This window comes from Mycteria americana, chromosome 25 (genome assembly GCF_035582795.1).
Source record: "Mycteria americana isolate JAX WOST 10 ecotype Jacksonville Zoo and Gardens chromosome 25, USCA_MyAme_1.0, whole genome shotgun sequence".
In the NCBI taxonomy this organism is placed as follows: domain Eukaryota; kingdom Metazoa; phylum Chordata; class Aves; order Ciconiiformes; family Ciconiidae; genus Mycteria; species Mycteria americana.
Window position 1 is genome coordinate 3,553,964 of NC_134389.1, and position 22,499 is coordinate 3,576,462.

A 22,499-nucleotide genomic window follows, 5' to 3' on the forward strand; every position below is an offset into this window, starting at 1 on the left:
GCGCTTCCGGCTGGCCTGCCGCGGGGGGCGCGGCGCGCATGCGCCCTGGCTGGCGCGGCGGCGCGGGGCGGCAGGGCGATGCCGGGGGAGGCGGTGACGCTGCAGCTGGGGCACTACGCGGGCTGCGTGGGCGCCCACTGGTGGGGGCTGCAGGTGCGGGGTCCGCGCCGGGGCTGGGGCCGGGGCGGCGGGGGCCGGGGCCGGGGCGCAGGTCTGACCCGCTCCCCCCGCAGGACGCGGCGCTGCGCAGTCCCGCCGAGGCCGCCGAGCTCCGCGCCGCCGCGCTGCTCCGCCCCGGGCGGGCGGCGGGCGGCCGGGAGACGTACACGCCGCGCCTGGTGGCGCTGGAGCTGAAAGGTACCGCGGGGCGGGCGGGGGCGGGCGCGGGGCGGCCCCGCCGCGGCCCCGCCGTGACCGGCCTCTCTTGCAGGCGGCGTGGGCGCGCTGAGGCCCGGCGGCGCGGGCCCGGAGGCGCCGGTGGCCTGGTGAGTGCGGGGCGGGGCGGGGCGGGGGCCGCGGCGGGGGCCGCGGCGGCGCGGGGCCGCCGGCAGCTGCCGCCGGTTTGTGTTGCAGGGACGGGGAGGTGGCCGCCTACTTGGAGTGCGCCTCGGCCGGGGGCTCCGCGCCGCGGGACGCCGGGCGCCGGACGGTGAGGGCGGGTGAAGCGGGGCGGGGGGCACGGCCTCCTGTACGACGGCCTCCCCGCGGGGTTATTTACTCGTGGCCTTTGCTTCAACGTCCTGCCCGGTGCCATGCGGGGGAAGAGGCAGAGCATCGCGTAACGGGGACACCCGGCTTTCTCCTTAGGAAGACGCTTCCTCTGAGCGAAGGGGAAGGCCCAGCGCTGCGGTTCAAGGTGCGCCTGTGTTCTCGTGCATTACTCGTGCGTGTTCTGGCCCGTTCGCGCTGGCCTGGTGGCCTTGGGCTCCTTGCCGGGATCAGAGGGTTCTAGAAAGGTAGAACAAGCCCTGCGATGGCAGGCTGATGCCGGACAACTTGTCAGGGGAGGAGGAGAACTGTGGGGTAAGATTCCTTTCCTTACAGGAGGCTGGGTCGAAGAGCAGCAGATAGGTTAAGAAACTGGACAAGATAAAAGCTGGTTTTGTTTTCTTGGAGGATGTTCAGAGTTGAAAAGACCTTCACTCTGCTCATTATTTCGTTCCAGGCACATCTCCTGCCCCTTCGCGACTTGCTGTTTCCCAGGAAGTTTACTCGGGTGGCAGTACGCAGGTCTGGTCCGATTACCTCAATGTGCACTTGCATCCCAAGAGTCTCTACGTCATCCATCAGTACATGCACGATGGGTATGTCCCAGAGGTTTGGTTCAGAATCTGTTGTCCAGAACAGGATCTTAGTTTTGCCTTCAAAGAAAAATTAAGAGGGAACAGAATAAGCTCCCCCCTTCCCCCCCTTTTTTTTTTCTTAGGGAGTGTGGTTGTCTAGAAGCCTTTGGACAAGGTGAAAGTCTCCTGCGGGACCCTGGCTGCATAGAGGAGTTGGAGGATCGGTTGCACTTCTATGTTGAAGAGTGTGATTATCTGCAGGTTTGACAGCTTAGTCCAAACTCCCTTTTCTTTCAAGAAACTTTCTGTTCCAGATGAAGTAGAATCTCAGATGCTGCCATCATTTTACACAGGGATTTCAGGTCCTCTGTGACCTACACAATGGATTCTCTGGAGTTGGTGCCAAGGTGACAGAACTGCTCTACGATGAGTACTCTGGAAAAGGAATCCTGACCTGGGGTTTGACTCCAGCCACGAGTAACGTGGGAGTAAGTAAACAATGGGAAACCCCAAGAACGGGCGATGCTTTCATGCCCCATCTGGATTAGACTGTTTCTTGTTCGCATCTTCAAGATTCTAATGGTTGGATTTCCCCCCCCCCAGGAATCTCAGAAGAATTTTTACAGACTGATGAACACAGCCCTAGGAATTGTCCATCTCTCCAGTCACAGCTCGCTCTTTTGCCCCCTGTCGCTCAGTGGGAGTCTAGGAATCAAGCCACAGCCTCCTGTTACATTTCCGTATATAAACTATGATGTACGTATCGTATAGTGGTCTACCTAGAAACAACACCCACCGCAGCTGGCTTTCAGCTTTTTCAGATTTACCACTCTCTGAAGGTATTTTCTGCAGCTATGTTGTTTTAGCAGTGTTTTTTCAGGATGGTGTTCTGCTAGGCAGAAAAGATTTTTTTCCTGCTCTTTCACTGTTAGAAGAGACTTAACTGCCAACTTTTCATTCCCACAGTTTTTTCATACTCTTAAGGATATTAACACATTTCCTTTTTGCAGTCTTTCCCTTGGTGTACTGCCTTCAGTTTCAGCACTGAAAAAATGCTTTACTGCATTATTCTTCCCATGCAGCGTATGCAACTCCAGCCTTGTCTGACCATGAAGCAGCTGCTGACAAGAAAACTGGCAACGGCCCACTTGTTAGCAAACAGCTGACTTTCTTATCCAAAGCCCGAAATAACTGTTAAACACAACCTGTATAAAAGCACAATTTACAATATGCTTAAGTTAACTATACAAAAATCAGTTAAGGAACAGCTGAATTCAACTTGTCGTGTCACTTCTCCGTTTGTCTCCCTCCACAGGCATCACTTAACTACCACAGTAGCGCAATTTTGGCAGCAGCGCTCGATACCCTCACTGCTCCTTACCGGCTCGGTGCCTCTCAGGCCTCTATGATGCACCTTGCTGAAACACTTAACTTCTCAGGGAGAAAGGTAAGGGCAGAGCAAACAGCACCTCTCATCCTTTCAGCTCTACCTGAACTGCTGTAGGCCAGAGCTGGCGTTCTGCTTCACAGCCACCCATACACCCACACACGGGGTGTATGGGGAGTGTGTTCTCCATTGTGATTTGTCACCCCCTCTCCGACTCGTAGGTTGTGGCTGCGTGGGCTTCTGTTCCCTTTCCTGCCCTACGTGGCTACTCGCTCCCCGATACTTTATGCGCCTACCAGCAGGATGTGCCCTGGAAGCTTCTGTCTTCAAGTAGGGAGCAAAAGGTCACCTGCTGTTTTGCTCAGTCTGTTGTGCTACGAGGAATTTGCAAAGAAAGTCACATCAGGTAATCAGCATTTGAACTGCACTCTTCCCTTTGGAACTCTGGCACTCCCAACAGCAATGATTTCTTACAGAAGTCATTCACAACCCTTCTATTAGGAGTATCAGCTGAATGGAAAAAAAAAAAAAGTCTAGTGATGTAGCCACTTACACGCTACTAACTTCATAGCAGAACAGCTACAAAGCAGCTGAGTCACCAACATTTTCAGTCAAGTCCCCTGGAAAACCATGAGTTGGTTTTCTTTGCAGCAGCTGTCCAGGAAAGCAGCCCACTTCTCCACTCCACACTTGCGAGAGCACTGAGCAGATTCTGCAGCATTACTTACACACCATGTTTCCTGGGGCATTCAGGTTGGTAACAGTCTGTTTTAGAACAGGGAACACTGACTAGAAACTGAAGGTAGAGCAAGTTTTGGATAACTTTATTCATCTTCTTCCTTACAGCACATCCCACGTGCTTGAGCAGCCATGTAATACCCTGCCTCCGTACCCACAGTTTTTCTCTCCTCTTCTGACCAGACAAGGCTTTCTCCTGGACAAACCTCCCAGTTATTCCCCAGCAGGTAACAAGTGCCCCTTAAATGTCCTTTGCAACAGAAGGAGATCATGTGGGGGCAAGTAGGGTCTAACAGAGGTAAATGAATTATTTAAAAAAAACCCAAACCCCAACACTTTTGAGTGTTTGTAGGGCAAAAATTCTGCGTGTTAAGCAACTCTTCTGCTATGCTGAGTTTAAGTAAAGCAACTGCTCGTGAAGTAGACTAGGGTAGGGAAACAAGTTTTGACTGGTATATTTAAAGATGTTCTTCCCTGCAGCTGTTGACAGCATCCCTGTACTAGCAGCCCTGCAGTCTTCACCAGTTCTGCACACGCTCCTCTACAGCTTGTACAAGGATGTACAGAAGTTGAACACACGGCGGTGGGCCAGCTTCTTCTCTGCTGGAGTTGAGCAGGATGAGTTCCAGGAGGCCTTACAGGAGTTAAGAACTCTGTCACAGTGCTATGAAACAGGGTTTGAAGCAGATGAATCTGAAGAGGAAGCCGATTCAGACTAACTCATCTTTATTACTAGAGATAGTGGAAGTAAGAATATCTTTAAGATCACTTTCAAAATAAAGGGAATGGCTTTAAAGATGGCCCAACTGCTACTGCCTTTTCATTTCAGCAAAATCCTGTTACAAAGGCTGGCTGAAGTTGTCCAGCTATTTGCAGTTGTAAAGGAGGAAAGCTGCTTTTTTGGGGCTGTTTTTGTTTGGTTTGTTGGTTGGTTTTGTTTTTAAACTTTGCAAAGTGAATTTGCTCTGCCTGTTAGAATAAGACCACACAATAAATACAGAATTTGGATTGTAACTTTCCCACATACAATCAACACAAGGGGAAAACTTACAAAAAAAATCATGTGTTTGTTCCACATGACAACAGACATCTTATGATACAATATTTACATGTTCTTTTCAAAGGCTGCGGGCCCAGTCTTCACCACAGACTGAGGTCAGCGTCCACAAGCATCACTTCTGTCATTTCATTGAAGCTCCCCACATAGGCTCCAGAGGATGTTATCACCCTAACAACTTTCTTCATTCCTTTAGTTTGATACAGATTGAGAAGTGCAGCTTGTCAGAAGCGTAGCAGGAAAGTGAACAAAAAAAGGTGCTATCTCAAGTACCTGTGCAAGTGTTTTTCCTTTATCCACAGCACCTGTCTAGCAGCAAACTGGCAAACAACTCTCCTTCTGATCCAGTCAGTAGCTTATCAAGCCAGAAAAACCTTAGTCATCAGGTTCTTCCTCAGAAAGCAGAAGATCTTTATCTGACAACTGGTCTGTGTTACTGGTACTAGTTGCGTCCTCCTCATCTTCAGAGCTCCCATCACAGGATGTATGAAACAGCTTCATCAGTTCTCTGAACCTGTGGGACACCTGAAGACCAAGGGAAATCCAGGATGACTAGTCATGTAAAAGGTGGTACGAAACGGAAATTCCCTGTTAGGAAGTTCAGGGTGTTTGTGCTTTTACATTAAAAAAACCCACAACCACATTTTATGCAAGATTCAGTCATAAAGGGAAAGAGAAATGGAAGAGCACTGGGTGGTTCTGCTTGCTTTGGAAGAACAGTTCTATTCTGCTGACTTGCAGGTAAAAACTGGTGGTTTGGGAAGATTCCTGGCAGTGATATGGGGAAGGTGAAGAGACAAAACCTGACAGATTCCTTGTATTTAAGCAGAAGGCTGAAGACCCAAGTAGCAGTCACTGAAACATTTCTGGTACCAAATATAAGGCTAGAATATCAATGGTAACAGCCACAGCAATCACAATTTTTTGGCTCCACCAGAACAGATCAGGGTTTGTTTTGTGTTTTTGTTTGGTTTTTATTTGCAATTGGTATTATTTTTCTCTGATGCAGCATGAAATTAAAGTTAAGTTTGGGAGACTAATATGACAGCAAACCTCCACCTTTCCTTCCTTTCCACCCCCTTTCCCCATTCACTGCAGCAGATGCAAGCTTTTCCACACCAACCCCTCACCTCACTAGCGGTCTTGTTGCCCAGTTTCTGCGAGATGGCATGGAAGGTTTCCAGATGGGCTCCTTTCTCCTGACAGGTGGTAAGGATGACCCTGTCAGCCTCCCTGCAAAACAGTACAACAGTTAGGAAAGCAGCCGAAAACAAGTGCTGACACACTTCAACCACCACAAGCCCGAGGCCTGTTCCTGGGTAAGGATAACAATCACAGAGCAAGGCCAGCAGCCTTCTTCCTTTACTACTACCACCACCACCACTCGCAAGACATAGCTCTAAGCAAAGCTGCATTTAGCCTATTTTTAAGCTTTTTGAAGAAGAAAAAATTCTTTCCCAGCCTGAAGTACTACAATAATTACACTGTCATGAGCAGACAGGATTTCTCATAGACCAAGATGGCAGCTATGACAGACTGTGGTTAGAGGAAACAAGGCAGGAATATTCAAAGGGAGGGGGCAGAAGACATTAGAAAATAGAAATACAAAAGGAAAATAAAGGATGCTCTATAATACAAAATCTGAAGCCAAACACTGACTGCACAAAGGATGTAAGGTGCAGTTCGGGCAGGTATACCTGGTCCAGAGGACAACCTTCTCCCCAGTCGAGCTGACTTTGCTGTTCTTGGCACACACAGTTGCTTCTGTGACTCGCTGCTGTTGCTGCTCCTCTTCCTTTTGCCCCAGGGAGGCAGTAACCACTCTATATTCTAGCTGCTCAGAATGCTGATGCACCTGGAAGCTGTTGTTTGCATCTGACTTTAATCTGCTTTCAGGAAAATTTCCAGCACAGCCCCTATCATCTGCTTCCAAAATGCGATTCTCAGGGGACTGTGAGCTGCAGCTCTTACCCAGTGTTGGTTTTCTACCCGGTGTTATCCAACCCTGCTTTGCTTCAGGTTTTCCTTCCAGAGGCAAAGGTGGTCCCTCAAATTCTTTCACACCTAATTTTGAAGCATGACCAAAGACAGTGAGCTTATCTGATGAATCAGAATGAAGCCCTTCAGTCTGACATAAACTCTTTCCAGAAGAGGAAGTAGGTCCCGTTAAACCTCTTACTGTAGCAGAACGAGAAGACAGCAGCAGATCTCTGCTCAGCCCAAGGGAAGCATCTGCATTTCCTTGATGTTGCTGGTTTAGTCCCTCACTCTCACTTCCCACAGTGCAAGGGCAGTCTTTGGTTTCTTGAGGTAGTTTTAGCGTAGCTTTTTGTAGATGTGGCCATCTGGGGCCCGTGACAGAAGAGTCACTGTCCTTTGCAGTATTCACAACAGCACTGACACCTGCTTCTTGAACCTGATGATCAGGCAGTGCAGCTTTTTCAGAAGATGCATGTCTGCTGGAGACAATCCTTCCTTCCAGGTGAGATCCTGGTAAGAAACCAAAACAAGTTTAGACTAGCTGTTAGTTAAAAAAAAACTTCTGGAGGCTTTATTCATTTACTTTTTTTTTTTTTTTTTTTTTTTTTAAATTCCAGAGCATAATGCTGTAAATGAGAACACAGTTTGGGAGCAGCTTTGTAATTCTATCTGCAGTTTACCCATCCTGTACTTCAAAGGTGGCACTCTGCAGTCCATTTCCTTCACCATTGTGGGTTACTACAACCAGCTGCTGTGTGAAGAAGTGATGAACCCATGAAAAAAAAAAACAACCAACTTCACTGCACTGCCCAGAACAAAATTCTCCAGCGAAACAGACATTGCTGCTCTTGGCACCCTATTTACAAAACCACTATGAACTAGACATCAGGCTGCATTACATTTAAACCGCTATATTTAACCCATGCACTGTCTCCAACAGTAGCACGAACTGAGACATGGTTACTGAAAGAAGGACAAGATCTCTTTCAGGTTCTTTATCCTCCAATAACCGCATTTCCCCTTGTTTGTACCAGACTGAAGAAGAAACAAGTAATACGAAGCAGATCATTTAAAGGAATATTAGCGAGATGGCGATTTTGAATTGCTGTGCTAAAATGAAAACTGGAAAAAACCCAATATCATGGACTGCTAGTACTGGGAATCAGATTAGTATGCTAGCAAGAGAAGCTTAAATGGACCAATCATTCTGAAAAGGGGAGAATATTTCTCTGGTCAGGAAAGCTTTTTTTGAAGGGAATGCTCTGGATCTATGCATGTTTAGAGCATCCAGAGTGGATGAACACAAGGAAAAAAAAATGAAAAAAGATTATTAGAAGTTCTCATTATCTCAACATATTTGTGTTAGAAAGTCCTATACCTATTTTCTTTTGTGTGAATCAGTTTGGAGATGAATGATATACCTGTCTGTACACAAGACTTTCACATACCTGAAGCTAGAGGGTCCACTTTCCTAGATATGGTTTTTGTTCTGCTCTGGACATCCTCTCCCTCATCTCTGTTCTCCAGGCTTTCTTCTGCAGGTTCCTTAGACATTCCAGAATCCTTCCCTTCAGGCCGAGGACTTGCTTCTCGCTGAACAAGGCTTGCAGTCAGCTCTTGAGAATCTTTATTTTTATAAAATTTGTTTTCACACACCTGCAAATCAATATGCAGGCATACAATTACAGATGTGGTATATCAATCTAAACCTAACACCTCGGCCTTTGCTTCCAAAGTATTCCTTGCCACTAACAAAGGCTTCAGTTTGGCAATATGTTTGCATTTAGAAAGCTGAATCTTTTTTGTTATGAACAGGTACAGTTCTTTTCACATAGTGGCCACACAAGCATCTTCCACTAAATAGCTGCTTCTTAACTCAAAAGAATATCAGAATTAACACTGTTAGCATAGCAAGGAGGGGCAGTAGAAAGTGAGCAGGAGATAGACAGGGGAAAGCCAGGTAGTGCAATCCGAAGAGGGAGACACTACTGGTCATCTTTTGATTTACTTTCTTCCTCAACACATTATTTTGGAGACATGAGGCCCGAGGCTGGACAGATCATCACGACAGGGGGACTCTTGGCAGGACTCTACTTTCCACTCACCACTCCAGTGACTTGGCCTATCAACTAACCTTACTACTACAATGGCTGCAGGTCCTCCTTTTGCTTTTCTTTAGCTTGAGATCGCTACTCCCTTCATGGCAGGAACATGAACATTCCTTCATCCCATCTACCCACTCGACCTCCTGGAAACAGACATACTCCAGCTGACAAACCATGTACACAAAGATGACAGTCAGGGGAAGGTTAACCCCAGAGGGAGCCAGGAGGGGCTGAGTGGCACTCTGCACGCACTCAGAAAACTAAAATGATTATGCTGCTAGCAAGCAAAGCATAATGGAAACATTTCAATCCCCTTTCTTCAGATCTTTTTAGGCTGTTGTCATGTCTCTCTAAGATACATTTATCCTCGTGGGCATGCACTCGCTCAGAGTCCAGATATGCAGTCTAGTGAGATACCCCAGGCCCACCTTGTCATTGTTCTGGCCTCCGATCTCTTTCCGCTTCTTATTTTTTGAGGATGCATGCATCTTGGGTGGTTCATCCTCTTCTTCTACATCTGGCAGAGACACCTCTTCAAACCCATCAAACTACAAAAAAAGAAACACACAAAAACTGCCCTATCATGATAGCTCTTCAGCAGACCAAACTTCTGAATTTCTGAATATTGAGCTCAGTTCCATGACATCACAGGTTCAATTATGTTAGAGGAGACATAAGTGCTGTAAAAAAAAATTTTGTAAAGTTTGCTTCAGTCCACCAATCCCACCCTGCTGCTTCCCTCACTCTGGAAATGCAGCCTCAATTTGAGTCCTTCAAGTTCAAACACGTCTAGTATCTCTGCTTTTATATTTTTTGGTCTTGGGGAAAAGATTACTCCACCTCATACTCCTTCTCTTCCGTCCAGTTGATCTCCTCAAAATCTCCCATGCGGCTGGCTGAGGGCCGTAAGTGATCAAAGAAAATTGAGAACTCATCCTGCAAGTGGTCGTGCCCTTTCAACAGTTGCCACATTTGGGTCTTCAGCTGAAAGAGAGAAATCCAGAGAAAATGTTTCATTCCATGTCGTCAGATTCTTCTCAGAAGGATTTCTGAAAGCAAGTGGAACATCAAGGCTTATTAGACCTCCAACATGGAAGAGTTTAGGCTTGCATTGGTACTACTTCATTAATATTTTTGAGATCATTCCACATCCAGCTATCAAATTAGCACAGAAATACCCCTCCAAAATTCTAGGCAGACTCTGTAGGAGGCACTAAGCTAAAATTTCACCTGCAAGGCGATAAAAGCAAGGGGGAGGTAGGAGAGAGGAGACTCACACAGGCCAGTTAATTGTAAAGCCTCTTGAAGAGGCAGCTTCAATTCTCTACCACAGAGGGATATCACACTTGCTAAACTCTTACAGTCTCAAAGAGCAGCACGTGGGAACAGGGAAGCAGGCCAGCTAATTGCATTCTCAGGGCTTTTGAGCGAAAGGAGATACCTGGATGCTCGATTACCTCTGCAATCTCCTGGGGGAGGCAGTCTGCACAATTCTGCAGAACTTTGATGATCTTTTGATGGTGGGCAGGATTTTCAGCAAAACAAATCTCCAGCTGCCTGAGGAACTTCCGGCTTTTTTCAAATGCTTGCTGCTCTTCAAACTGACCAAAAGAAAAAGATTCACCCCTCACGTTCAAGAATATATTTCCAAGCATCTCTAGTTGGCTTAAGCAAGCTATAAAATGCTCGTCTTGCTATTTGTTTTCCATTTGTATTGACACCCATTGCCAAACTGGGAAGAGGTGGACGAAGAGAAACAAGACTTTGTATAACCAATACTTATGTGAGCTATAAAGTTTTGCTTCAACCATATGCGCATAAGAGGAAAACCCAGAAGAATGTAACAGGTGAAAACCTCTATCTTACAGAGTGGAAGGCTGATTTGTGAGACAAGGGAACCATTCCACTTGCTGTATCTGCACACTGTCTCTGCAGTCAGGTTCTGCAATGTAACTGGGAAAGGTTGATTCTCCACAGTAATACTTGGCATGAGACTTAAACACTAGACTTTTCAATTCTGATTAATGAAACAGCAAGGTAAGCAAATGATTTACTGGCTGTTTACCTTTCTTGCCCTAGGAAGAATTTCTTATTCTTTCACCCCTGCAAGCATTCACATCGTCTGCTTAAAGTTTGGTCTCCTCCTTTCATTCTACCTACCAGTCCACACTCCAAGGCTTGTTCTGGTAAAAGAAAGGCAGCGAAATCTGTGAGCAACTGTGGCCAGTCATGCAACAGTTTCTGTAAAGTGGAATAGAGATCCACAGCTGTTCGCTTGTCCGTGCTAATCTCAAACTCATAGATAACGCGAAGAAAGTCTTCATACTTTCCAGGAACATGCTGCAAGGCTTCACGCACCTGGAAAGAGCAACAGACCTTTACAGGACTACGTAACATCCAGGAAGAAAACAAGTTAATTTAGTAATCTTTGATCTCTTGCTACTCAGAATTTACACAGTGCTTCCAGTTTTGTTGAGCCAACCAAGTCTCTTCCTCAAAGATAAATTTGAACTGCTCACAAGAGAGAAGGGAACCAAATCCAAGACTATGAAATTCTGAACTTCAGAGAGGCCCGGTGTTGTGGATTGACTGCAGCCAGCAGCTAAGCACCCCCACGGCCACTCACTCACTCCCTGCCTCCCCCAGGCAGGACAGGGGAGGGAAGAGGAAGAACAAAAGCAAGAAAACTCATAGGTTGAGATAAAGACAGTTTAGTAAGTAAAGGGCCACCATATGGCATGCTATGAAGAAAGATAACTCCGTCCTGACCAGATCCAGTACACCCAGTTGGAACTGGCAGTTAGGTGGCTCAGGTGTAAACTGTGTTAGAGAACTCAAAGTGTCCGATGTTCCTATTTCTGGGTTACGCAGTGGTCTGGCTTACCCTGGTTAGATAGGCTTGTGCAAATGCCAAATCTTTCTGTTCCCGCAGAGGATCTCTCTCCAGGATGTCTTCATCATACAAGAGGAGCAGCTTAGATGTATCTTTGCTAGCACGAGCCCGTCCCCTCTTATTTCTGGTTCTGTGGGAGCTCCTGCCCTTCCCAGTGGCTTTCAAGTTTTCTCCTGTGAAGAAGCAAAAGCAAGTTGTACAGATACTTTTCATACGTTCCCTGGGCTGGCAGACAACTACCCTTCGAGATCAACACTGCAACAGAAAAGTAAGTTTTCCAAGTTAGTGATGAGTTAACTGTTTACGCTCTCCTGTAAGTGCACAAGCAATATGCTTTTCATTAGTCAGGCTGGCTAACTGATTTTAAATTGGCTGTTTATTTTTATAGCATCTGATGGGAAAAAATCTCTGGATACAGCAACAAACCCATCCTAGCTGTTACTCAGCTAGCAATCTACTAAGAACTAATAGATACATCTACTGCATACCAGGGGCAAAAAAATCATAGGGGGTGAACAGAGATACGGTATGAGCATCAGAGCTGGCTGTAACACTTGCAAATTATTCTTTTAGCTTATTATTTACATGAATAGAGATAACATCACAGATAAATAACTGGTGTCACAAAATAGGGAATGAAATAGTGTACTAAGAGTTGCTACATCAAGATTTTTATGTCTTTAGATTAGGAGTCTCTTGGTCTAATGGGCTGAGGTCCACCTCCTCAAAGTTCACTGCTCAAATTCATCTACCACTTGCTATATTCTGTTAAGGTATTGTTTCATTTATTTTTCCCCAGCATGACCTTTATAACGCAAAGTTCAATTTAGCAAAGATTTGACTATTTAATATTGTTCTTATACAGGTATTGGGTACTAGCTGACACAAACCACAGATCTTAGGTCTGCAAATTTTGAAGCATAAACGCATTACAATGGACTAAAGACACTTGGTTCACATGCACAAGGGCTTCTATGGTAAGAACTGTTTTTACAGAATTGTGACTGTATTGCAAAATTTAATTTCCAGATGGAAGACATCACTAAGCTCAGATACATTAAGTGAAATTAAACCCAGATACAGTTTCCCCATGGTTCTACTTTTAATGCAGAGAGCAGCTCTATTTCTATTTCCGTGTCAAGAGAAACCCACAGAACTTACCTGCTGGCATTCTGTGGGCTTCCACCTGCGGGGCCGTCTTTGTCAATGTGAAGGCAGATTTAGGTTCCTCTGATGTATCTCCACATATTTCATCATCTTTCTGTAAACTCTCTATTCCTTCCCCTTCCTCCTCCTCCTCCTCCTCCGGCTCAGAGTTCTCTTCCTGGGAATTCTCTTCTTCAGAATCTCCTTCTTGGCTCAAACGTCTCTCTGTTGCAAGCCAAGTAAGTTTTTCCATTGTCTCCTTAGAAAGGAACAACAACAAAACCTCACATTGTTTTCTTTTAGTGTTTGTTTTAATGTCATTCAGCAACTAGCTCGCTCCATCATAATTCTAACAGCCAATTTGACTGTCAACATCTGACCAACTAGAGGATTCTACTGAAGGGACAGAATTCAACAACAACCAGAACTGCCTATTTTTGTATCAGGCACAAAATTACATTTCAGAATCTGCCACTTATAAAAGTGTTAAGTTAGATGGGATTCCTTAATGATCATCTTAGTTCTTAAAGGCTTGCTGGAATTGTGACCTGGAAAATTTTCACTTAAAGTACTTCTTATTAAAGAACAGCCTCAGTTGAGGAAGTCCTTACAACTCAGCAGAATTTAAATCTGCATATTTGCAAGATATTCCTTTAGCTTGGACTTAAAATCTTCTCAGAAAAACTTGGTGTCCAGTTTCTCTTTAAAACAGCACAATACCATGCTATTATATAGTTAACAGTCCAGCTTTCCAATTGGGTTCGAATTGTCATTTGCCCTGACTCCACCAGGGTGTTTCAGGACACCGATATTTGTTATTAGCAAGTTTTTTAAAGTTTTGTTTGCTTTTACCTGAAGTTCTGGCACTGAAAGAATAGATTCTTCTGAGGCTGATGACATTTCTTCATCCTCATCTTGTGTAAAATCATCAAAGTCGTCTTCTTCCTCTTCTTCTTGTCCTTCTCTCTCTCCTCCAGCTTCAGGGCCAGCTGGTGTCCCAACAGACTGGCCATCTATACTGGACGAATCCTCTGGTCTTCCTAGTGGACTACTAAATTCTGCCTCAACATCTGCTGTATACGAAAGATTCTTTGGAGACTCACTGCTTACTTGTGGTCCAGCAACAACACCTGCATCCATCTGCTGTTCACCACGGGGAGATGACTGCAAAGCCCGTCGTTCTTCTTCTCCCTTCTCGTCACACGAAGTACGTTCCTTTTTAATTTCTTTCAGGTCATTTGAACACGAACATGCAGCCTCCATGTTCAGCTCCTGGCCAAGATCCAGCATGAATTCCTCCTTCACTTCAGCACATAAAAGATCCCTCTTCTGTACTGCATTTACTTCCTTGGTAGCATCATTTGAATCTTCAGGCTCAATTTTCACCGTTTCATCTGGATCTTCTAAGTGAGGCAAAAGGTCCACAGACAATGGCTCTGAAGCGTTCTTGTCTCCTTCTACCGCTGTCCAGCTACAGTGGTCACTCTTATTTACCTTTTCCTGACTGCTGTTATTTGAAGCAGCAGGATTTGTACTACACTCTTTCTTGGGGGAGACAGCAGAGCATGAAATGTACAGCTCCGGGGGTTCAACCTTGGGCTCCACCATGGGATAGGTATTTTTGTTGTTTCCAGCAGGGCAGGAAGGAACCAGATTCAGCTGTTCTTCATTTTCACCAACAGTTGATGCAGAAAGACCAACAGGGTTAGGAGAGACTATCAACGAAGGGATTGAAGAAGTCACTAGAGGCTGATTTAAGGGACACGGGAAAGTGGATGGATTTACCAATAAGGTTGTAACTGGAATAGCCTGAGTGCCTCTACCAACTGTTGTATTTATGGGCTGAATCATATTGCAACCATTGCCTATATTAACCACTTTCACTGTGGTAGCAGGTACAGTAAGGATGACAGGAGATGGCTGAATCAAAGGTGAGGTCTTTATCAGTGGGGCAGATTTTGTCCCTTTTTTCTTTTGGTATCCCTTACGAACACAAGGTTTGCGTATTTTTGCTCCAGCCAGAGCTGGCAACATCAGTTTTGGCTGAAAAGTTACTGGATTTGAGGACACTAGAGCTGGTGGTACAGCAGCTGAGAAAGCTTGTCTGGAGTCCGAATGAGAAGTGGAGAGCACATTCTGAAATTCCAAGCCATCCCCACTTCCTACCACTGCTGGAACATTCAAAGGCTGCACTCCCGGCACCGTCTGCATAACTGTAGCTGGCTGGATTAGCCGAGGAATCTGAACCATAACTTTGCTGGGAGGAGCTTCTGACTGGGACAACTTCACAGTCTTCTGGATGTTAATAGTGTTGGAATTGGGCTGCAGACAAGGACTCGGTCGAATGAGGACAGGCTTCAGAGCTGAAGACCTCTGCCTCCTCCATGCTCTCCTAGAGAATCGATTGGCAAGAGGCTTTAAGGTCAGTACTAGTCCCTTTGGCATGAGTAGAGGGTATTTTTCATCATATTCTGTGTCTGAAGTTTCCTTTCCTGTCCCCAAAAAGACAGATTCTGCATCAGGCGAACCTGGCGTCTCCCTGGCATCTTCTGCTAATTGCTTCAATTCCCCCTGAATGGAGGGCAAGCTTGCCTAAAGGGAACAAGAGTTTATTAGTCCAGTCCATAGGCTATTCCTCTATCACCACCTTCAAACAGCACCACAGAAGGCGACAGACAGCAACTTGCTTCTAAAAGTAAAGTGTTTCTTATTTACTTTATACTACTGTATATTACTTTATTTACTGTGTATTACTTTATATTCACGAGTTTTACTCCAAAGCCTTCAAAAGAATCTGACAGCCTCAAAGAAACAACAGAACTGAATTGCTTTATAAAGGCTCCTTTAGTAAATACAAGATTTTGTGGCAAGGAAGCTTAACTGTAACAATGAAATACAATGGGCGATTAAGAGAACTGGATTTTATAGCATCTAATTCTTTCCTCAGACACAGTCCTCCTTGACCGACTCACAGGCATGATGGCTATGCCTCCAACTAAGTCTTCCTTGTGCAAAGAATCTCAGAGAAAGGATCCTTACAAAGCGTGAGACATTTAGGTATAACAAAAATAACAGCCACACTGCAGGTGAAGATAGGTGAAAATAACCCACCCCAAATCCCCAGATTTCTTCTTTCCACTTAGGTGAGGTTTTACAGGGGAGAACATGGCCTCTCTCACAGCTGTAATACAGTGGGAAAGATGGCAACACTTCTAACCATAGGGCATGGGTTAAGAATGTGTTGATTAACAAATTAACAAAGCCAAATAACAAAGTCAACACATCAAACCAGAGCCATTAGAAAACAAGGATGTGACGACAATCCTTGTAGCAAAATCCAAGTAGCAAAACAAGGATGTGACAACAAACACTGTATGTCCATGATAACTTCAATCACACTGCAGCTGGGCAGACAAGCACCAAGAGTAGCATATAATACTTTAGCCTGCTGAGCACTACTGTTCTTGCTACGTTTACCAGCTAGACTCAGGATACCATAGGCTCCCATGCAATACAATCAGACTACCTTTTGACTTCAGAGCTGTAGGCTAACCAAACAACTCACTCTGGACCTAGGCTGTAAAGAAAAAGAAAGAAAGAAAAAAACCAAACAGGAAAAAAAAAAAACCCCAAAGAAATCAACAAAACAACAACACCCCCCCCCCCATGCTGGATGAAGAATAGCAGAAAATACCTTTAGCCAAAATGGCAGGCGATGTTCTTCTCTCTCCACAGGGGGCTTCCACTCATTAGGCTGGATTTCCTCACAGCACTTGAACAGAATGGGTAACTGTTTTGTCTTTTTATAGTACTATGTGGAGACAGGAGAGAATGCAAGACAAGATGGGGTCAGAATACCTTTCCAGTAACTGCTAGGATGTAGGATAAGGATTGTGCTCTGTAAAAGTGTTCACTGTGAATTAAGCGATTCTCATCACTACTACTTTAATAAGGTACTACTCGCAGAAACGTTAAAAAAGAATAATAAAGGCTGAACAAGAGCTCACTGCCATCTTGGTTTCTCTCGAAAGAAAGCACGAAGTTCTAGCAGATGTGCAGGCATACTTGCTTTAAGCGTTTCTGGTTCTTACTCTCTCTTCAGCAGTGGCCCTTAGCTTATGGGAAAGGATATCTGGCCTGACTGGACACAGCACTTTTGTTTAAGCTTCACTACTCAAAGTTTATTTGTATGAATTTGTCAGGATTACTGAAGCCACAGTTGTACTAGGACTGTCTGCAAGTGCTGGGCTCTAAAGACTCAAAATAGTAATATAAGTACTTGCGAAGTACAGAGGATAAGGTCTTTTTGAAGAAACCCTCATTGCTAATAAAAGGACATTTTCTTTTAAGAAGGTGTCAACACATATACAAAAAGGTCATTGGAACAAACAGCACATCTCTTCCTGTATAACAAACACCAACCAGACAGACAAATCTGAAAAATACCAAACCATAATCTGAATGCATCACTTACTCTGATAATATTATCAGGGGCTCGATTCATATTGAGATTCTTGATTCGTACTGTAAGCTGGTGGGCAGTTTTTGTTGGCAAGAGATACTTGCTGATCAAAGGCTTTGGAAACTCTGTCCCTTCAAAATGTTTCAAACCTAAAGCTAATAAACTGAAGAAGGGAGGGGGGAAGAGAAGTCTTTTAGACAGTACAGCAGATTGCTATGTGGATGTGCTGTTGCACAATACACAGATATCCTAAAAGTCTGCATCCTAGAAATTTTCCTTAACAAAGAAGTCTCATTTGTATGCATTTTATTCAATAATTCTAAGCACCTACTTGTCCTCTGCCTTGGTGAAGATAATCTTGTCCCGGGGAGGGTTTGCTTTCAAGGAACATATTGGCAGTAACTCTGGATACATAAAGACTCTCCTTGTTGCCAAAATCCATGCCACTTGCTTTGGCAAACATGGAAATTCATTGGCTGTGAAAAGAATTAACAGGTAAGGATGGACGTATACATGGACAAGTAATGTTTTTCACAACTGACTTCTTGAAAACACTGTTTCTTTTATTCCTTTCATTGCAAAAAGAGAGAGACTTTCTCCCTGGTTCTTAGAATTTGCGTATTTCCTAGTTTTTGCCCTTAAGTTTACATCAGCAAAAGGTAGAAAAGGTAGAATTACTTTCCCCTTCCATCTTTTCTTTTGCTCTATAATGAAAAAGCACTTGTAAAGAGCTCTGTTTATTTCAAATGAGTTCACTCTCTAGGTAGCAGAAAATCACAAACCAAATATTTGAAACCAACAGTTTGGAGCTTTTTTTTTTTTTTTTTTTTAAATTAAATACGCCAATGAAGGGACTATTTCCTTGATGTGTGTTAACCAACACATTTGGAACAATTATTTCCAGTTTCATAGTTTCTTGACAGACTTCTGCAGCTCAAAACATCATCTGCAGAACAATAAATGGCACGATTATGATGTCAAATAAAAGTCAACAGCTCGTATAACATGCTTTACTGTGTTGCAAGTTTAGGAAACAACAAGGCAGTCAATAAAGCGGATGGTTTTATCTAAAAATACCTCACAAAATTAAAAAAAAAAATTCCAAACAGCAGTCTGAACAATATCTCATCTGCATAGCATGAAATAACTTCCACTGTAAATGCTTTCCCACCTCTTGTCCCTTCAAATACATACCACTCTTCTTCACAGCTTTGCGAGGGCTCCAGTCAACTTGGACTTGGGCATGAAAATCTTCAATAAGCTGCAGTGCTCCCTTCAAGTTACATGGCTGGAACATTGTTTGAAACTTAGGACTGAATGACTGACGAAGGAGTGTAGAGCTTCGAGCAAAGTTACCAAGCTCGCTCTGCAAAGTCAAACACAGAAAAAGATAAAAGAACATGCCTTCAAATGGAAGGTAAAGAACAGATACATGCAATGCAATAATGCAAAAAATAAAAGCTGGTGAAGTGACAGGCACAAAGTAGAGTGTTACAGGTCTTATTTTTGAGCATTACAAATCTAGGAACAATCAGAGGAAATTTTTTTTTTTTTTTTTTAATTCCCTCACTTTCCAGAACCTTTCAAGGTCACAGAATGTTCACTAACTACAGAAGCTGTACTTTTGGAACTTTGTTTTCAGTATTTCCAAGAAAACAATTAAAAAAATACAAAGACATGCCAATTCAAAGCACTGTTATTAGTCAGCACAATGTGAATTATTTCTCTAAGTACCGAACACGTTCACAGTAAGCTAACAACATCATTCCGTTATTGAGTGGTAGCCCCTCTCAATTTAATGGCATCAATTAAATAAATAAAGCTCTCTAAATGTCTCCAGTGACCAGCAATCATTAAAATTAATGTAGCTCTGATTTTAGACATATCCTTACCAAAAACATCCTGGTAGTACTGGCCTCTGAACTTAAAGCAGGGTTGGAACTTGCGAGAAGATGGATTTGAGTCAGAAGCTGAACATGCTTGAAGAATAAAATCAGACAAATGTTTTTTTTCAGTGTATCAGAAATCCAAGAAACTGGAAAGCATAAGTACAGAGGCACAACAAATATCTCCTGAGCACTCCAAAAATCACATTCGGACTTCAAAAAACCTTTTAAGCAATAGAAAACTGAGAGGAAACTTTCATATCCACTGGCAGGAAGTTTATTACACAGATTTTGAACACATCATCTGTTTTAAGTCTTAGGGCAGTTTCCTAGCTTTTGTGCCAAAGTCTCATACCATAAGGATCAATACAGAAAGGGTATTTTTTTCTAATTAAATACTTAGGTATTTCTTCAGAAATAATGACTTCAGCTATCAGAACTCTCCATATGCAGACAAACACCATAGACCTTGCTTTGCAGCTGAAAAATTAAAAAGGTCATTTACTCTACACGTCTAATGCAAGATCCATTTCTTTAGCTTGTGTTTGAGAGGTCTATGTCCTTTCCTTGCTGCCACAGACCAAGACGTGACACTATGCAGAATAATAAACAACTACTCAGCAAGACTTGTTATCAAGTTGACACAAAACCAGTGCACTTCATCCTCATGAGATCAAGTTGACGGTAAGTTTCAAGTTTTGAGAAGTCCTCTTGAACTTTGTATGGACATGGAAAAAATTCTCTTAAGTACAGCTTCTCATCTATGCTGCTGCCAGCTTTTAAAATGTTCAAATGGAATTTCTACACCGTTTTGCGTGGTGGGAGGAAGAAAAAAAAAAAATCCAAACTACATCAAAAGTAATATTCTCAGAAAGTAATAATGAAGTTGGTGAAAACAGAGGATTTTGACAGATTACAGTCAGAATTCAAACATGGCCAAGGCAGCTATCTCACATGAGAACACAGATGCCAAGAAATAAGCTCTACTTTGCACATTCAATTCAAACTGTCTTTCAGTGTGGAATCAAGCATGTAAATATCACCTATTAAAGCTCCAGCTTCAAATGTAGCTTTTTCAAGTAATTTCTTTAAGGAAGCACACCAAAGTGCTTGCTGTACCATTGGCTTTCCCCGCCCCCCACAGTATACAGCAAATATTCATTAGGTCAGAGCAGATAACATTTTATTACCTGCTGCATTTGCTGCTGGAGCCTCTTTCTTTGCATACTGTCCAGAACAAGGCTCTGGAGAGGCTTCTCATTTTGAGGTTTTGATTTTTCTATCTCTTGTGGTGGCTTGATCGAGGACTTTTTCATTCTCAACTGCTCAAGTTGTTCCTTCACCGTTCGGTGTTGTTCATTCAATAAATTGGCCAGAGGCTCTTCAAATCTGTTTGAGATAAAGCAGACCGAAATATAATAAGCACACGATTTAATAACCATTAACATTTATTTAGAACATTTTACTCTGTATCTGGGATGCACAGTTTAAGAACTATCATCTCTGTACTACTCAACACTTGGGACAGTATACTTCAACTTGAAAAAACAGAGTTATTTATACAGTTGGCTTATACATAAATCTTTTAATCTACCACAGCACTGTTGTAGTTCTGGGATGCAATGCTTCAACTGTTTATTCCAAGGACAGTTAACAGTCTTGTCCACTATTCCCAATCATATCTCAAGTGCTCAGATACTCTCAACAGCAGTCAGGATCTAAGATAATCCAGAATACATTAGAACCAATCCTATTTAACTTCTATCATCAGGCAAGGTCTGAACCCAAGGTATTATGGGTGGCATTTTACCACAAGGGTCTCCAGAAAGATCAAACACTGACTCAAATGCTGTTACTTAAAAAAAAAAAAAAAAAATAAATAAATTAAGTATTATCTAGCTTTATGCAGAGTACTCTCCTAGACATCTGCTGATACTATAGTAAGAGCTACTCCTGTAGCAGAAAACAGGATGTACATATTATCGTCCTTTCAAAAACAGATTCAACTATCCCCTGCCTTATGATAGATTTTTATTTATTTTAGCTACACCAGTTAATATTCCGATTTCTGGTTGTTATCAGCTTCACTTCTGTAATAGGCCTGAAGTCAGTTATAAGTAAAGTTGTTACACAATGCTTCTAATGTATCATAAAAACAACAATAAACATAGCCAATGGATATTTTGCCACAGAACAACTTTAAGAATCCTGTATAGAGATAAAACTGGGGAAGAAACAACTGGGAGAACTGCCCACCAAAGAAAAATGAATACAACTAGCCATTATCAATTACAAATGCATACAAATAATAAGGGAGAGCATAAAGTTTCCCTGCTTTTAGTCTGTAGCTGGTTTAAGAATTGCCGCACTCCCCTCTGGTACTGCTCATCCCAGAGAGAGTATCAAGAAACTCCAGCCTTCATTTTAGCTCCTTTCCCAAACAGATACAGCTTGATCTCGAGCTGATCTGCCCCATAAACAAGGAGACACCATTCATACTGCAGTTTCTGTAATTGGTTAAATAGAGCAGTATTGTTACCTAGAAAGAAACACTTTGGACCCTTTCCTCTTAAAGGCACTGTTTCAAGTATAGCCCATACCAAAAATCATCAAAAGCCAATTTCCAGACTTATAGTCATTTCAGACCCAGGCATCAGCTATCTTACGCAGTCTTTTTCCTTAGAAAAGGCCACCATTAGATCCAAGCTCTTTACTTAAAAGATAAGGTGACACACTTGGTCAAACCAGCTCCTCAAGCGTTTCTTGTAATCAAAAAAATGTAAGGGCAGTAAGTGAACTTTACCCCTCCCCTTAACAATAAAATAATAAAATAAAATTTTAAAAAGGCAAGAAAACCATTATTTTTCTGAAATTATTTCAGAACACTACAGCCACCACCACAGTGTAAAGCACAAGAATTAAGAGAGCTAAAGTGGCTATCGCTTTGAGGTTGGGACCTTCTTTGCACAGGTCCTACATAGCTTTGATCACATATGCAGCAACACCCCGGTATCCACTGTTTCTCCACCCACTGCTTTGAAGTATCATCGCCAGTCATGCAATATCCTGCTCCACTAACTATTGTTAGTTTAAGAGCTAAAGTAAGTGACTTAGCAGGTAGCAAAGCAATTTTTTCAGAAGAATTAGTCTAATAAAGGGGGGATATGTGGATGGACTTAAAGAAACACAATTAAAATACACAGGGAGAGTATATAAAGAAGCTAGAGATGATGATGGCTTGTTGGAATAGATCACCATTCTGAAAGACCTCAGCTGTTTTCAGCTATGATACAGAACAGCCGGCACCAGTCTTTTAGTGCAGGCATTCTTGCTGTCTGTTTCTGAACAGCTACATGTTCATTGTTGTCATCATCTTCTTCAGATGCATCACAATCAGTAAAGTCAAAGGTGGCAGATAGAAAAGAGGGTCAAGTTAAGTGTTCAATCTCATAAATAAAAATGGCTCAGAGCTTTCAAAACAGTGGCCTATGCTGAAAAGGCATTACCTTTTTGGTGGATGGCATAGTACAGCTGCAGGTAACCATAGGCTTATCATAACTGA

General features: G+C 43.3%; 2 protein-coding genes and 1 long non-coding RNA gene across 10 annotated transcripts in view; 2 read left to right on the forward strand and 1 right to left on the reverse strand.

The window, feature by feature from the left end:
• Nucleotides 1–4,209, forward strand: MSTO1 (misato mitochondrial distribution and morphology regulator 1). Of its 3 annotated transcripts, none has more exons than XM_075525171.1 (14): nt 1–153; nt 234–357; nt 431–485; nt 574–649; nt 808–856; nt 1,166–1,304; nt 1,427–1,544; nt 1,637–1,771; nt 1,887–2,039; nt 2,599–2,730; nt 2,892–3,076; nt 3,325–3,423; nt 3,517–3,635; nt 3,889–4,209. In XM_075525171.1, the coding sequence occupies exons 1-14, from the start codon at nt 79–81 to the stop codon at nt 4,125–4,127; spliced, it is 1,698 nt and encodes a 565-aa protein (XP_075381286.1). In that variant the 5' UTR covers nt 1–78; the 3' UTR covers nt 4,128–4,209. The 3 variants fall into 3 exon arrangements, with proteins under 3 accessions (XP_075381286.1, XP_075381287.1, XP_075381285.1); XM_075525170.1 differs by having other exon boundaries at nt 5–153; nt 3,322–3,423; XM_075525172.1 differs by lacking the exon at nt 431–485 and having other exon boundaries at nt 4–153; nt 3,322–3,423.
• Nucleotides 3,474–22,499, reverse strand: part of LOC142420873 (GON-4-like protein) — a 31,316-nt gene continuing 12,290 nt past the window's right edge. For 5 of the 6 annotated variants that reach the window (XM_075525168.1, XM_075525163.1, XM_075525167.1 and 2 more), the window contains 18 exons: nt 20,128–20,326; nt 18,944–19,030; nt 18,246–18,417; nt 17,383–17,527; nt 17,064–17,214; nt 16,284–16,400; nt 13,442–15,181; nt 12,605–12,848; nt 11,435–11,616; nt 10,711–10,908; nt 10,008–10,151; nt 9,391–9,534; nt 8,979–9,098; nt 8,580–8,693; nt 7,894–8,101; nt 6,163–6,955; nt 5,596–5,698; nt 3,474–4,990 (listed from right to left, as the gene is read on the reverse strand). In XM_075525168.1, the coding sequence (XP_075381283.1) occupies nt 4,841–4,990; nt 5,596–5,698; nt 6,163–6,955; nt 7,894–8,101; nt 8,580–8,693; nt 8,979–9,098; nt 9,391–9,534; nt 10,008–10,151; nt 10,711–10,908; nt 11,435–11,616; nt 12,605–12,848; nt 13,442–15,181; nt 16,284–16,400; nt 17,064–17,214; nt 17,383–17,527; nt 18,246–18,417; nt 18,944–19,030; nt 20,128–20,326 (5,011 nt within the window). In that variant the 3' untranslated portion in view covers nt 3,474–4,840. The remainder of the gene's footprint in view (nt 4,991–5,595; nt 5,699–6,162; nt 6,956–7,893; nt 8,102–8,579; nt 8,694–8,978; nt 9,099–9,390; nt 9,535–10,007; nt 10,152–10,710; nt 10,909–11,434; nt 11,617–12,604; nt 12,849–13,441; nt 15,182–16,283; nt 16,401–17,063; nt 17,215–17,382; nt 17,528–18,245; nt 18,418–18,943; nt 19,031–20,127; nt 20,327–22,499) is intronic. The other variant, XM_075525166.1, reaches the window with a different exon arrangement.
• Nucleotides 11,613–12,420, forward strand: LOC142420877 (uncharacterized). Its single transcript, XR_012778804.1, has 3 exons — nt 11,613–11,711; nt 12,128–12,216; nt 12,309–12,420. It is a non-coding gene; the product is annotated as an uncharacterized LOC142420877 (long non-coding RNA).

Bases quoted from the DNA above. Each gene is read 5' to 3' on its own strand.
- MSTO1 (XM_075525170.1), top strand. From the start codon at position 79: ATGCCGGGGGAGGCGGTGACGCTGCAGCTGGGGCACTACGCGGGCTGC. The intron at 1,305-1,426 runs GTATGTCCCAGA...TTTTTTTCTTAG, and splicing joins CATCAGTACATGCACGATGG to GGAGTGTGGTTGTCTAGAAG. The intron at 3,636-3,888 runs GTAACAAGTGCC...TCTTCCCTGCAG, and splicing joins TCCCAGTTATTCCCCAGCAG to CTGTTGACAGCATCCCTGTA.